This window comes from Entelurus aequoreus, linkage group LG22, assembly GCF_033978785.1.
Source record: "Entelurus aequoreus isolate RoL-2023_Sb linkage group LG22, RoL_Eaeq_v1.1, whole genome shotgun sequence".
In the NCBI taxonomy this organism is placed as follows: Eukaryota; Metazoa; Chordata; class Actinopteri; order Syngnathiformes; family Syngnathidae; genus Entelurus; species Entelurus aequoreus.
The window spans coordinates 32943471-32959319 of record NC_084752.1 but is presented as its reverse complement, the minus strand read 5'-3'; the positions used below and the strand labels follow the sequence as shown (position 1 = coordinate 32959319).

The 15849-nt window shown below is 42.5% G+C and overlaps 1 protein-coding gene across 1 annotated transcript in view; it reads right to left on the bottom strand.

Moving 5' to 3' along the window:
* Positions 1–910: 910 nt before the first annotated feature.
* Positions 911–15849, bottom strand: part of LOC133639427 (neuromedin-K receptor-like) — a 45337-nt gene continuing 30398 nt past the window's right edge. Inside the window, exons 2-4 of the mRNA XM_062032719.1 lie at positions 1198–1386; positions 970–1120; positions 911–922 (exon numbers count right to left, since the gene is read on the bottom strand). Of these exons, the coding sequence (XP_061888703.1) occupies positions 911–922; positions 970–1120; positions 1198–1386 (352 nt within the window). The remainder of the gene's footprint in view (positions 923–969; positions 1121–1197; positions 1387–15849) is intronic.

Below are 15849 nucleotides of genomic sequence, written 5' to 3'. Positions count from 1 at the left end.
GCGCAAGACTTCCACAACGATACTTTTGGAGAGGACGGGGGGGCGGTTTAAATTGCAATCTGGGAATGCCTCCAGAATCTAACATCTTGCAGACCCACAAAAAAAACAACTAGTTATAAAAGACTGGAGAAAAAAAAATGTACACACAGCATACACATCTTGTCAATTATTATCTGGACTATAAGGAAGTGTTTCAAATGTAAATTAAAATCATCATACAGTGGAAGCTCGAGTTACGAACCCCCTAATTGTGATGAGACCAGACTTTTTTAGAAAAATATGCAAGAGCGCACAATGGAGGAAAAGACTACCTCTCCCTCAGCAGCACAAGAGCACACCACGCACCCCCGAAACCCTTTCCCAACCTTCCTTCTCTCCCTCTGTCTGCTCCTTTCTAGTCAGCTCCTTCTTTGCCATCGTTAATGTAAGTGGATTTTACTTTTTAAAATGTTTATTATTGTAGCAATATGGTTGTTAAAGTTAAGGTTTTTTGTGATTCCTGATCGTTTGTGAGGGCACCAAAGGGCAGCGCATACAGAGAACAGTACAGCTTGTTGTTGGTTGTTGTTTAGGCTTGTTAAAGAGATAGTTAATATATCACCCCCTCGTTATGTTTGTTTGATATACAGTACTGTATAGCACTTTATAGTATGTTCAAAGTGTACAAACCTTCACTAAAATATGGACTTTTGTTGCCGCTGGAACCCGTTATTCATATTTTCATTGCTTCTTATGAAAAAATGTCGATGATGATTGTATCCTGTTGCCTGGTTCCTGTTTTCCCTGCATTTCTTTTTTACATTAAAGTCATGTTTTCCAGCGCTACGGCTGCCACCTCTACATCTTGGGGTTCAAGACCAACAGAACCTGACAGTTCCACTCTCATTTCATGATCTTGCACATACAAGGTTTACAGTTCTAACTGGAGAGAAACAAGGTTTACTTGAATTGATGAGTCAGCAACCTCACCTTCCTTTTAGCCCGTAGTTGTCCATGATAGTTGTCAGATGAATCCCCGGGGATCTCGCCTCCCCACAGAGTGACGCCCACGATAGAGTAAGTGATGCCCATCACCACTAGTGGCAGCACATACACCAGCACGGTCACGATGATGTGGTACCTTCAGGGACAATGAGGTATGTCACATTTGTGAGGGACAACAAAATGCATAAATGCAGTTATGCCAACACTGCTCACATGACGGGGTCGTCTGCCATGCGGGGCCACGCCACGTAGCACAAGGTCCGGCGAGGCAGAACTCGGATTTTGGAGAAGTAGCAGAGGGGAAAGGCCAGGACCACGGCCAGACTCCAGATGCAGGCAATGACTCCGGTGGTGAACTTAGCTGACAGACGAGGCTTCAAAGGATGGATAATGGCCATGTACCTACAGGAGGGATCAAAGGTCAGTCCATTTAGTGATAAATAGGCTTCCCAACGTAATGTATGTCACTAAAGTCATTGCCCTTCACATTTTAGCAAGCATTTTATTATATACAGTATATCATTTCAGCACATAAAAAGTAGCAAATATGAAAAATGGCACATAGTAAATAGAAAGTGTCAACTTTCAGAAGCTGTAAACGCAGACTATAAAATAGAAACAACACAGTGAATAAATACACATAGAATAAAGCTAATGATAAAAATTCTAAAAATATTTCATTGACAAAAGCACTAAGACCGGGAGAAGGGAGGATGAAATAAGAAAGAAATAATACTGCAGATGTGTTGATCAATTAGTATCGGACAGTTTTTGTGGAAACAAACATGTCATGTCACGTCGATGTATGACTTTCAATGCCGATCACAAACACTGATCCCTTCTGGCTACTGTCATACTGTATTGATTTTTCATCTCCCGGCTGACAAGCGGCTAGCACGGGGGTCGGCAACTCTAGAGCCCCATGCGGCTCTTTAGCGCCAACCTAGTGGTTCCTGGAGCTCTTTGAAAAATGTATGAACATGGAAAAAGATGAGGGAAAAATTCTATTTTATGTTTTCATATGGTCTGTGTAGAGTTAGAGTTAGAGTTAGAGTTTGAGTTTATTTCGAACATGCAAGCATACAACATGATACATCACAATTTCCAGTTTCTCTTTTCAACATGTTCGAAAAGGAGTAGGAAGAAGCAGAGCTTATTTAATCCTACCCCTTTTCTTTACATAACAGTTGCTGAAACTTTTTTATTCACTTCCTGTTCTCAATTTATTCACAATAAACTCCATATGTAATCACAATAAAAATAAATAAATAAATAATAGTAAGAATTTAATAATAATAATTGGTGAAGAAAGTCATATTTCATATGATGAGATAAGTAAGATTACTTTAAGAATGAATGAAATAATGGATGAAATAAATTGAAAATGTTTGTCATGGTTCTTCTTCTTTGTACTTTGTAAACACTTTAAGTTTGAAGAGTTTCTTGAAGTGGATCATATTAGTACATTGTTTGATTGCTTTGCTTAATCCATTCCATAATTTAATTCCACATACTGATATACTGAAGGTCTTAAGTGTTGTACGTGCGTACAAATGTTTTAAATTAAATTTTTCTCTAAGATTATATTTCTCCTCTTTTGTTGAGAAGAATTGTTGTATATTCTTGGGTAGCAGGTTATAGTTTGCTTTGTGCATAATTTTAGATGTTTGCAAATTCACTATGTCGTGGAATTTCAGTATCTTTGATTCAATAAATAAAGGATTTGTATGTTCTCTATATCCAACATTATGTATTATTCTAACTGATCTTTTTTGTAACACCGTTAATGAATGAAGTGTACTTTTGTAATTATTTCCCCATATTTCTACACAGTAGCTCAGATATGGTAACACTAGTGAGCAGTATAGACTATGAAGTGATTTTTTGTCTAGAACATGTTTTGCTTTATTCATTATTGACGTGTTTCTTGCTACTTTATGTTGTATATTTTTTACGTGAGATTTCCAGTTCAATTTATCATCAATCATTATACCTAGAAATTTGGTTTCATTTACTCTTTCAATTTCTATTCCGTCTATTTGTATTTGTGTTTGACTTTCTCTTCTACTATTACCAAATAGCATTATTTTAGTTTTACTAAGATTCAACGATAGTCTGTTTTTGTCAAACCATCTTTTTAATTTGTTAATTTCTTCTGTTATTATTTGTATTATCTCCTGTGTGTTCTCTCCTGAACAAAACGCTGTTGTATCATCCGCAAATAATACTAACTTTAAATCTTTTGTAACTTTACAAATGTCATTTATATAGAGATTGAATAATTTAGGTCCTAATATTGATCCCTGAGGTACACCACAGGATATATTTAGCGTTGTAGACGTGTGTTCGCCTAGCTTCACGTATTGTTTCCTGTTCGTTAGATAACTTCTTATCCAGTTTAAGACTAACCCTCTGATGCCATATCGTTCTAGTTTTTTGATTAAAATATTGTCATTAATTGTGTCAAATGCTTTAGTTAGATCCATAAAAACTGCTGCTGCACATTTTTTACTGTCTATTGCATTGGTAATTTCTTCTGTAATTTCAATTAAAGCCATTGAAGTTGAGACATTAGCTCTGTATCCATATTGGTTCTCTTCGAGTATTCTATTTTTATTTATGAAACTCTCTAATCTGTTATTAAACAGTTTTTCAATGATTTTAGAAAATTGTGGAAGTAAAGAAACAGGTCTATAATTTGTAAATTGATGTTTATCTCCAGTCTTATAAATTGGTGCAACTTTAGCTATTTTCATTTTGTTTGGGAATGTACCTGTTTGAAATGATAGGTTACTAATATACATTAATGGTCCTGAGATCTCGTCTATAACCTTTTTTATCGTTTCCATATCAATTCCATTACAATCAGTTGAAGTCTTAGATTTACATTTTTTCACGATTGTAACTATTTCCTCCTGTGTCACATTACTGAGGAACATGGAGTTGGGATTTCGCTCTATGGTATCATTATAGTCCTCAATTGGAACTGGGTCTGGAATCCTTTCTTCCAATTTTGGTCCAATATTTACAAAATAATTATTGAAGCTTTCAACTACTTCCTTTATGTTGTCATTGTTTTTATTTCCGTCTAAAAAGTATTGAGGGTAGTCCCTCTTTGTGCCATTTTTAATAATGCTATTGAGGATGCCCCATGTTGCTCTCATATTATTTTTGTTCCTGTCCAATAATTCACTGTAATATTATTTTCTACATGATCGTAGTATTTCTGTTAACTTGTTTTTATACTTTTTGTACTTAATTTCTGCCTCTATAGTTCTTTGTGCTATAAATTTTCTATATAGTGTATTCTTCTTCTTACAAGCATTTTTTAATCCTTTTGTCATCCATGGTTGGTTATTCTTTCTCTGTTTATTACTAAGTTGTATCCATGGACAATGTTTGTCATAAAGTATTATGAACTTGTTTAAGAAATGTTCATATGCTACATCAACCTCTTTTTCATTGTACACATTGTCCCAATCTTGCTTTTGTAGCTCAATTTTGAAAGCAGTCATCCTCTTCTCTGTGCACAGTCTTCGAAATGTCCTTTTGTCTTCCATTTTCTTCTTGTAGTGTCCATCATATATTGTAAAAACTGGCAGATGATCACTAACGTCGGTAATAAGTAGACCACTTGTAGTGTTATTGTCAAACTCATTGGTAAAAATATTATCAATAAGCGTGGCACAGTGTGCTGTGATTCTACTTGGCTTTGTGATTTTTGGATATAAACTGATGCTGTACATTGTATCAATGAAGTCATCAATAGACTTTTGCTTGTTAGGGTTCAATAAGTCAATATTAAAGTCACCACATAAGAACATTATTCTTTGACCATTATCCATGTAAGTAGCCTTGATCCATTCTTCAAATGTTTCTATACTTGACTTAGGTGATCTATATATACAACTGATGAAAATGTTTTTGCTTTTTTCCTGACATATTTCAATGGTTATACATTCTAAGATATTATCTATAGCAAATGACATGTTTTTTACCACTTTGTAGTTCAGGTTCTTCATCACGTACACAGCTACTCCTCCTCCATTTTTGTTGGTTCTGTTGATGTAGTTTAGTTCATATCCCTCCAGATCAAAATCTATTCCTTTTTTATCATCAATCCATGTTTCTGTAACAGCAATCACTTTGAATGGTTCGTTGATGTGTTCCAAAAAGTTCTTAATGTTGTTGTAGTTTGCATACAAGCTTCTGCTATTAAAATGAATAATTGACAATTTGTTATCGCATGTAATGTTGCTATTATATTGATCATCTGTATAATAAAAACAATTATTACTGATGTGGGAGAAAAAATTTGTATCTGGATCTATATCATTTTCCAAATCCTGGTTTTTGTAATCTTTGTTGCAGAAATTTTTTAGTTCCATATTTTCTTGTTCAACAATCTTTGATGTTGTTTCAATAATCTCAATAAGTGTAGGTGGATGCAATCCTGAATGTAGGTCCTCTTGTTTAGTCGTCCCTTGGAACATAGTAGTGTCGATTTTGAATTTGGGTGTTTGTTTTCTGTCAGAGTCCATTATCATCGTTGTTGTGGTAGCTGTGTAAACTTTAAAAATTGTCCAGGTCCTTGATGTCATGGACAACAATTACTCTTGCTTCTGGACCTCCATTCAGCTTGATGTAGATTTTACAGTTGGTGCTCCAAGTTCCCTGGATTTTTCCCTGCCTTCTCAAGTCGCGTGCTTTCTTGGCGATTCCAGCATTGCGTTTTGTGAGATGCTCATTCATGTACACATTTGTTCCCTTCAGCTTCTTTCCCTGTCTCAGCAATGCCATTTTAGATTTTCTGTTTACGAGTTTCACGAGCACGACTGGAGTGGCGTTGTTGTTTCTTCCGTTCAGTGGGATGCATGTTTCGATGGTATTAATGTCAATTTCAATTTCCTTTAATTGCAGAAAGTTGACCACTTGCTGTTCTGCTGAGATCATATCCATTTCATCTGGTTCACCTTCATTATTCACAGCTTTCGCATAGGATCTTGGTTTAATTCGGTGCCCAGTCACGATGATATCATTCATTCGTTTGTCCTGATCCATTTCATCTATGATATTCCTCAACATGTTGTTGTCTTCTTGAAGGGTCTTCATTCGTTTGCCCATTTCAGTGGCTTCATTATTTCTTCTGTTGTTCTGAGATTGCAGATTTTCTATATTTTCCTGCAGACTTTTCACATCTTGTTGGTGTTCTGTTGTTACTTTTCTCAGATATTCTTTCAATTCTTTCATTTCCTCTTTCATTTCTTTCATTTCTTTCATTTCTTTCATTTCTTTCATTTCTTTTTTCATTTCTTTCATTTCTTCTTTCATTTCTTTCATTTCTTTCATTTCTTCTTTCATTTCTTCAAGTATTTGTATTATCACTTCTTGATTCCCATCATGTCCTGTGTCCAACCTCAAATCTTGTTCCCAGTTGTGTTCTGTAACAGCTGACCCCGAAGGTTTCGGGATTTCAATCTTTCCTTTACCTTTTCTCATCGCGGCAGTCACTGACGTCACTGCCTCTTGCTTGTGTCTTAACGGCAGTTGCTTCTTTAGCTACTTGCGGCACTTTAACTTGTTTTTTCCAACAATTTCGTATCTTGCGCCGTTCAGAGATCAATTTGAGGTGTCAGCCTGTCAACTTATATCACTCTGCGACGTCGGGATCACTTTAAAACATCTGTAAACTCGCCGTAGCTTTTGGTTGTTAGGCAACCGCTTTGAACTGCGGCAAGGCGCCTTTGGCTTGAGTCTAACGGCTCTCTCAACTCGCCTTCTTTCAGCGTACCAGTGCCTCTCAACTGACCAAAATCATATTGAAGATGTCAGGGTACTCTCCTGTGGCTGTGATCGCAAATCAGTGGTCAAAATCTTCAGATTTAACAAAAAATTCCGGTAGCAAGAGCGGAGCCTTTCTCTTTTGCGTCCTTTCTCATTGACAGGAAGTGACGTAAGGACAAACATGACACAAACATTTCTAGTTGTTAGAAATCCCACTGTTTGTATTAAACATGCTTCACTGATGAGAGTATTTGGCAAGCGCCGTTTTGTCCTACTAATTTTGGCGGTCCCTGAACTCACCGTAGTTTGTTTACATGTACAACTTTCTTCGACAATGCCACAAAAAGACGTGTTTCATGCCACTCCTTCTTTGTCACATTTTGTCAACCAAACGGTTTATGCTGTGCATGAATGAACAAAGGTGAGTATTGTTGATTTTATTGACTTGTGTGGAGTGCTAATCAGGCATATTTGGTCAGTGCATGACTGCAACTAATTGATGCTAACATGCTATTTAGGCGAGCTGTATGTACATATTGCATCATTATGCCTCGTTTGTAGGTATATTTGAGCTCATTTAATTTCCTTTACTTATGTCCTCTGTGTATTTAATTTATATTTGAATTATTTGTAATATTGGCTATATTTCTGATGTGCCATTTTGTTCCAGACCACAGCAAACGTTACACAGCTTGCAAAGATTGAAATAAATCGATTAGAAGAAGACAACCTGAAGTTTCCTTTAACTTGGACACATTTATCTATACCATTGGCCATTCTAAGTCAGTCATTTCCAGGAGTTATCTCACCCTCTGAGGAGCCTCAGTTCTACTAATGTTTTCCAATGTTGTAAAAATGTGTAGAATAAATATTACATTTCAACATTTCTGTCAACAAAGTTTTGCTTCAGCCTGCGACACATAGTCATTTTGATAGTAGACTACTATAGCTAATATAGACACTTACATTATGTGTTGTCTTCATTATAACACTTATATAAGACTTTTAAAAGTAATTTTGATAGTAGGCTAATATAGATAATATAGACACTTCCATCATGTGTTGCCTTCATAATAACACTTATATAAGACTTATAAAGTCATTTTGATAGTAGTCTAATACAACTAATATAGACACTTACATCATGTGTTGTCTTCATTTTAACACTTATATAAGACTTTTAAAGTCATTTTGATAGTAGGCTAATATAGCTAATATAGACACTTCCATCATGTGTTGCCTTCATTATAACACTTATATAAGACTTGTATAGTGATTTTGATAATAGGCTAATATAGCTAATATACACACTTGCATCATGTGTTGCCTTCATTGTAACACCTATATACGACTTTTAAAGTCATTTTGATAGTAGGCTGATATACAGTAAGCTAATACAGACACTTACATCATGTGTTGCCTTCATTATAACACTTATATAAGGCTTTTAATTTTTTGCGGCTCCAGACAATTTTTTTTTGTTCTTTTGGTCCAATACGGTTCTTTCAACATTTTGGGTTGCCGACCTTTGGGCTAGCAGCTAATTGTGTGTCTTCATACACAGGGTGGAGCCGCTCCCCTAACTTATTTATAATCACCTCCATTACTGCAAATAAACTGTATTACCTTGTATCTTAAGTATCGAGGACGAGGCTATATATGTTACACATTGAGACCGAGCTGGTAGCAGGCATGCTAATAGCTAACCACTGAGCTAGATAGATGCAACACCAATAAACAAGTATTTCATCAACTTTAAGAAGTGTAGATGGAACCAGCGGAAAGTAAGCAGATATTAACATGAAATGAAGTTGTCGATTATTAAGAGTCTAGAGAGAGGATAGTATCAAAAAACTGTTGGTGTGTCAGCATTGCCACAATTCGTAATCGACATGTAAGAGGAGGGCGGATAGATCCAAAAATTGGCGGTGTCGGCAACAAGGGTACAAGTAACAAACAGTATACTGTATTTGTATTTTCTTAATCTTAATCAGAGGATTTAAATGAGTAGTAGTTTGTAGTCTTTACTTTTTTTAAGTTATTGCGTACTATTGACTTTGTTCTCGCTCAAAAAATTGTATGTAATAAAAGAGAATAAGGAACTAGTTTAAATTTTGTGTTGATATGGTTAAACTGTCAATAGCACTCACCATAAACACATGAAAACATTTACAGTTAATGCATGCATTGGCCGATCTAACTCATTGATAATCGGTATCGGAATCGGCAGCATAAAACCCAAATAGGAACATCCCTAAAAAATACTAATAATATTTGCTGAAGTACTTAAACAGGTCTAGTGCAAATAAATCTGTCCATATGGATCAACATGGCAAATTAAATTCAGGTCAGGTATGTTATGTTATAGTTACAATGACATTTCCATGTGTACAATGGATGGTGAGAGTTAAAGAGCAGCACGGCTTGAGGCACAAACATTGACCTTGTCCTTTAAAACAATGAATGAAACGTGGAAACATTTGAGAGTAGAATGTAGAATAGAATCACATACAAATTATCGTCATTGCACTTAAAAGGTATTAGTTCTTAGTACAACTTGTCCAGGGCAGAAATACAATATACAGTTTCAGGGGTATACAGAACAGGAATACGTATGGGCTCCTCTCTGAGCTGCCACCTTACCGTGGTAGAGGAGTTTGCGTGTCCCAATGATCCTAGGAGCTATGTTGTCCGGGGGCGTTCATGCCCCCTGGTAGGGTCTCCCAAAACAAACAGGTCCTAGGTGAGGGATCAGACAAAGAGCTGCTCGAAGACTTCTATGAGTATGCAACAACAAGGACTCAGATTTCCCTCGCCCGGACGCGGGTCACCGGGGCCCCCCTCTGGAGCCAGGCCCGGAGTTGGGGCACGATGGCGAGCGCCTGGTGCTGGGCCTGTCCCCATGTGGCCCGGCCGGGCACAACCCAAAGAGGCAACATGGGTCACCCCTCCAATGGGCTCACCACTCATGGGAGGGGCCATGGGAGGGGCCATAGAGGTCGGGTGCATTGTGAGCTGGGCAGCAGCCGAAGGCAGGGCACTTGGCGGTCTGATCCTCGGCTACATAAGCTAGCTCTTGGGACGTGGAACGTCACCTCCCTGGGGGGGAAGGAGCCTGAGCTAGTGCGTGAGGTAGAGAAGTTCCGGCTGGATATAGTCTGACTCACCTCGACTCACAGCAAGGGCTCTGGAACCAGTTCTCTCGAGAGGGGCTGGACTCTCTTCCACACTGGCGTTGCACGCAGTGAGAGGCGACAAGCTGGGGTGGCAATTCTTGTTGTCCCCCAGCTCAAAGCCTGCACGTTGGAGTTCAACCCAGTGGACGAGAGGGTAGCCTCCCTCCGCCTTTTGGTGGGGGGACGGGTCCTGACTGTTGTTTGTGCTTACGCACCAAGCAGCAGTTCAGAGTACCCACCCTTTTTGGATACACTCGAGGGTGTACTGGAAAGTGCTCCCCGGGTGATTCCCTTGTCCTACTGGGGGACTTCAACGCTCATGTTGGCAACGACAGTGAAACCTGGAGAGGAGTGATTGGTAAGAATGGCCGCCCGGATCTGAACCCGAGTGGTGTTTTGTTATTGGACTTTTGTGCTCGTCACAGATTGTCCATAACAAACACCATGTTCACCAGGCACCAGGACACCCTAGGCCGCAGTTTCATGATCGACTTTGTAGTTGTGTCATCGGATTTGTGTCCTCATGTTTTGGAAACTCGGGTGAAGAGAGGGGCAGAGCTTTCTACGATCACCACCTGGTGGTGAGTTGGCTGCGATGGTGGGGGAGGATGCCGGACAGACCTGGCAGGCCCAAACGCATTGTGAGGGTCTGCTGGGAACGTCTGGCAGAGTCTCCTGTCAGAGAGAGTTTAAATTCCTACCTCCGGAAGAACTTTGAACATGTCACGAGGGAGGTGCTGGACATTGAGTCCGAGTGGACCATGTTCCGCACCTCTATTGTCGAGGCGGCTGATTGGAGCTGTGGCCGCAAGGTAGTTGGTGCCTGTCGTGGCGGTAATCCTAGAACCCGTTGGTGGACACCGGCGGTAAGGGATGCAGTCAAGCTGAAGAAGGAATCCTATCGGATTCTTTTGGCTCATAGGACTCCGGAGGCAGTGGACAGGTACCGACAGACCAAGCGGTGTGCGGCTTCAGCGGTCGCGGAGGCAAAAACTCGGACATGGGAGGAGTTCGGGGAAGCCATGGAAAACTGGCTTCGAAGCAATTCTGGACCACCACCCGCCGCCTCAGGAAGGAGAAGCAGTGCACTGTCAACACCGTGTATGGTGCGGATGGTGTTCTGCTGACCTCTAATGCGGATGTTGTAAATCGGTGGAGGCAAAACTTCGAAGACCTCCTCAATCCCACCAACACGTCTTCCTATGAGGAAGCAGTGCCTGGGGAATCTGTGGTGGGCTCTCCTATTTGTGGGGCTGAAGTTGCTGAGGTAGTTAAAAAGCTCCTCGGTGGCAAGGCCCCGGGGGTGGATGAGATCTGCCCGGAGTTCCTTAAGGCTCTGGATGCTGTGGGGCTGTATTGGTTGACAAGACTCTGCAGCATCACGTGGACATCAAGGGCGGTACCTCTGGATTGGCAGACCGGGGTGGTGGTTCCTCTCTTTAACAAAGGGAACCGGAGGGTGTGTTCCAACTATCGTGGGATCACACTCCTCAGCCTTCCCGGTAAGGTTTATTCAGGTGTACTGGAGAGGAGGCTATGCCGGATAGTCGAACCTCGGATTCAGGAGGAACAGTGTGGTTTTCGTCCTGGTCGTGGAACTGTGGACCAGCTCTATACTCTCAACAGGGTCCTTGAGGGTGCATGGGAGTTTGCCCAACCAGTCTACATGTGCTTTGTGGACTTGGAGAAGGCATTCGACCGTGCCCCTCGGTAAGTCCTGTGGGGAGTGCTCAGAGAGTATGGGGTATCGGACTGTCTTATTGTGGCGGTCCGCTCCCTGTACGATCAGTGTCAGAGCTTGGTCCGCATTGCCGGCAGTAAGTCGGACACGTTTCCAGTGAGGGTTGGACTCTGCCAAGGCTGCCCTTTGTCACCGATTCTGTTCATAACTTTTACGGACAGAATTTCTAGGCGCAGTCAGGGCGTTGAGGGGATTCGGTTTGGTGGCTGCAGGATTAGGTCTCTGCTTTTTGCGGATGATGTGGTCCTGATGACTTTATCTTGCCAGGATCTTCAGCTCTCACTGGATCAGTTCGTAGCCGAGTGTGAAGCGACTGGGATGAGAATCAGCAACTCCAAGTCCGAGTTCATGGTTCTCGCCCGGAAAAAGGTGAAGTGCCATCTCCGGGTTGGGGAGGAGACCCTGCCCCAAGTGGAGGCGTTCAAGTACCTAGAAGTCTTGTTCACGAGTGAGGGAAGAGTAGATCGTGAGATCGACAGGCGGATCGGTGCGGCGTCTTCAGTAATGCGGACGCTGTATCGATCCGTTGTGGTGAAGAAGGAGCTGAGCCTGAAGGCAAAACTCTCAATTTACCGGTCGATCTACGTTCCCATCCTCACCTATGGTCATGAGCTTTGGGTTATGACCGAAAGGACAAGATCACGGGTACAAGCGGCCGAAATGAGTTTCCTCCGCCGGGTGGCGGGGCTCTCCCTGAGAGAGCCATCCGGGGGTAGCTCAAAGTAAAGCCGCTGCTCCTCCACATCGAGAGGAGCCAGATGAGGTGGTTCGGGCATCTGGTCAGGATGCCACCCGAACGCCTCCCTAGGGAGGTGTTTAGGGCACGTCCAACCGGTAGGAGGCCACGGGGAAGACCCAGGACACGTTGGGAAGACTATGTCTCCCGGCTGGCCTGGGAACGCCTCGGGATCCCCCGGGAAGAGCTGGACGAAGTGGCTGGGAAGAGGAAAGTCTGGGCTTCCCTGCTTAGGCTGCTGCCCCCGCGACCCAACCTCGGATAAGCGGAAGAAGATGGATGGATGGATGGATGGATACTTATGGGTCGGCGCCCCGTAAAGAGGTAGTAAGAAAAGATAAACATGGGGGCAGGAGGAGGAGGAAAAAATAAACCCCTAAACTAAACTCTTATTGGGGATGGTAGGGTGGCAGTTTGAGACCTCGAGCAACAATAAGCACATACTTACGACACACAAAATCTCAAGCTTGAATGGGTGTTTTGTCCATAAGCCTGGAAAACCATCTGTTCGGCATCATGGAACAGAGTCAATATCCCAAGTGTCTTGAAAGAAAGTATCATCATAATTTCACCTTGCAGAGCGGAAAGCTTCTCCCTGATGTTATCCAGCTCTGCCCATCATTCAATCATTTATGGAAGCTTTGGGGTACCATGAACGGCTGCCAGCATCTTCCGAGTTAGTCGATACACCAGGGCAACGCTTATTACAACCAGCAGATGTTCTGTTGTCACGGTTCCGAATAAGTAGATGTCTTTAGCTAAACGAATCACCAAGTACATGACACGCCAAGAGTCAATTGTGTCTCTATCAACAAACGTTTCGTCAGGACAGGCAGGTTCCCTCCAACAAAATATCTTGTCAATTTTGTTGATAGGACAGATGATCAATTCCATTGTGTGGTAGTCTTAGGTTCTGGTGTACTTTTGTCTCTGTCCTTGCACCTGTTCCCACTCTCTCTCTCCCCCACAGTGTGGCGTGCAGCTGGCTCGAATCAGCAGGGCACAATTAAGCAGGGCACAATTAAGGGTTGCACTACTGAGCCGTGCTGGTGCAGCATTTGGGTGCTGGAGCTTTGTACCACAGCCACGTTTTCCTTGATCTCACTGGAGAGAGTCCTTGTTTTGATATGCCCGGCTTCCAAGGTCTGCCAAGTATTACCTAGCCTTGCCTAGCGTCCTTATTTTTGTACTCTTGACGGGGACGAATGGAAGACGGCCTTTAAACACCTCCCTCGGGCATTTTGAGTACATACTGTAGTTATGCCGTTCCGAGTTGACAAATGCACCTGCCGTTTTTCAAGGATTCATTAATGATATTTTTAGGGACATGACAGGGCCTTTCCTTTTCGTTTACCTGGATGATATTTTGATATATTCCTCAACTTTTGACGAACACGTTCAACAAGTCTGATTAGTCCTCCAACGTTTACTGGAAAACAAGCTATTTGTCAAGGCTGAGAAGTATTCGTTTCATTCGGCATCCATCCCCTTTTTGAGTTTTATTGTGGAGGAGGGTAAACTTAGGCCCGATCCCGCTAAAGTCAAAGCGGTGGTAGATTGGCCTCCACCAGTTTCCAAGAAGCACCTTCAAAGGTTCCTGGGCTTCTCAAATTTTTACTGTCGGTTTATTCGGAATTTTAGCTGCGTTACTGAGCCGCTGACTACGCTGACTTCCGCTAAGGTCCCGATTAATGGGACGTCTGAAGATTATTAAACTGAAAATGTTGTTTACGTCAGCACCTGTTCTTTGACTCTGACCTTTCCCTCCAATTTTTCGTTGAGGCGGACGCTTCTGACACAGGCGTAGGGGCCGTGCACTCCCAGCAATCCTCCACCGACCAGAGGCTACACCCCTGCGCTTTCTTCTCACGTCGCCTATCTCCTGCTGAAAAGAACTACGACATTGGAAACAGGGAGCTTATGGCTGTCATCCTGGCCCTTCAGGAATTGAGGTATTGGCTGGAAGTATTCACAGACCATAAGAACTTGACGTATCTACGAACCACACAGAGACTAAACCGCCGCCAGGCCAGGTGGGCATTGTTCCTGACACGGTTAAACTTTGTAATCACTTTCTGTCCTGGATCTCAAAATGTGAAGCCTGATGCCTTGTCCCGCCTCTACTCCCCTCCCTTGGAGAAGAATTCACCGGAACCCATACCATCGGGGGACTTCAGTGGGACATTGAGAGGCAAGTCTTGGAGGCTCTCAAGTCTGACCAATCTTCTCGGGGCTGTCTGCCAGGTCGGCTGTTTGTGGTTCCCTGGCTTCGTTCCAGCGTTCTGGACTGGGCACATGGGTCCCAGATCGCCTGTCACCCAGGCATGAATCGCACCAGTTTCCTCCTCTCCCAGCGTTTTTGGTGGCCCTCCCTTAGAACAGATTTTTGTGGCAGCCTGTCGGATCTGTGCTCGGAACAATGAATCCCACCAGGCCCTAGCAGGACTTTTACATCCATTGCCCATTCCCTCCCGCCCGTGGTCACACATAGCCTTGGATTTTGTCACGGGGCTGCCCCCTTCCAAGGGCAAGGACACTATCTTGACCATCATGGACCGGTTTTCAAAGATTGCTCATTTTGTAGCCCTCCACAAAGTTAAAGTTAAAGTACCATGCTGCGTTGGGCAAGCTAGGGCTGCGTTGAATAGGACGTCGGCTAGGAACCAACGGGTGGCCAACCGCCATCGCATACCTGCCCCACTATACCAGTTTGTACAGAGGGTAGGTTATTCTCCCGTGACCTGCCTTTGGCTAGAGAATCCAAGAAACTGGCTGCCAGGTTCAAGATCATCAACCGTGTTGCGGTCAGGCTCCACCTCCCGGAGTCTCGTAAATGCCATCCTGTCTTCCATGTGTCCCACATCAAGCCTGTCCTTTCTAGTCCGCTCAGTTCCCCAGAAGTACCGCCACCTCCACCCAGGCTGGTCGAAGGTCATCCGGCATTTATGGTCAACACAATCCTGGATGTGAGAAAAAAGGGGCTAGCTTCATGCCGAGCTTCCCAGGTCTGCCCAGTATTATCTAGCCTTGCCTCGCGTCCTTATTTTTGTACTTTGGTTTTCCTTTGTAGTATTCACATGGTGTGTTAGTTTTTGCCACCATCACCTTTTGTTTGCTGCCATTTTGTGTTTTCCCTCAAAATAGAGTAAGACTTTTTGCTAAACGCTACCGTCTCTGCAATTTTTGGGGTCCACAACACCTGCATGTAACAGATTGTTTAGATTTTGGAGATCAGTGCAAAAAAGAGGCTCCAAGAAAGTTCAGACAAAAGATAAGGAAGCAAGACGGTAGAGATGAGGGTGAGGTAAAGGAAGCATCCATCTTCGTTTGCAAGATAGAAACGAGCCAAACAAAACAACCTGACGGGCCAAATATGGCACCCCGGTCCTGACTTTGTGCATCCCTAATTTGGATATGATTATTTGTAA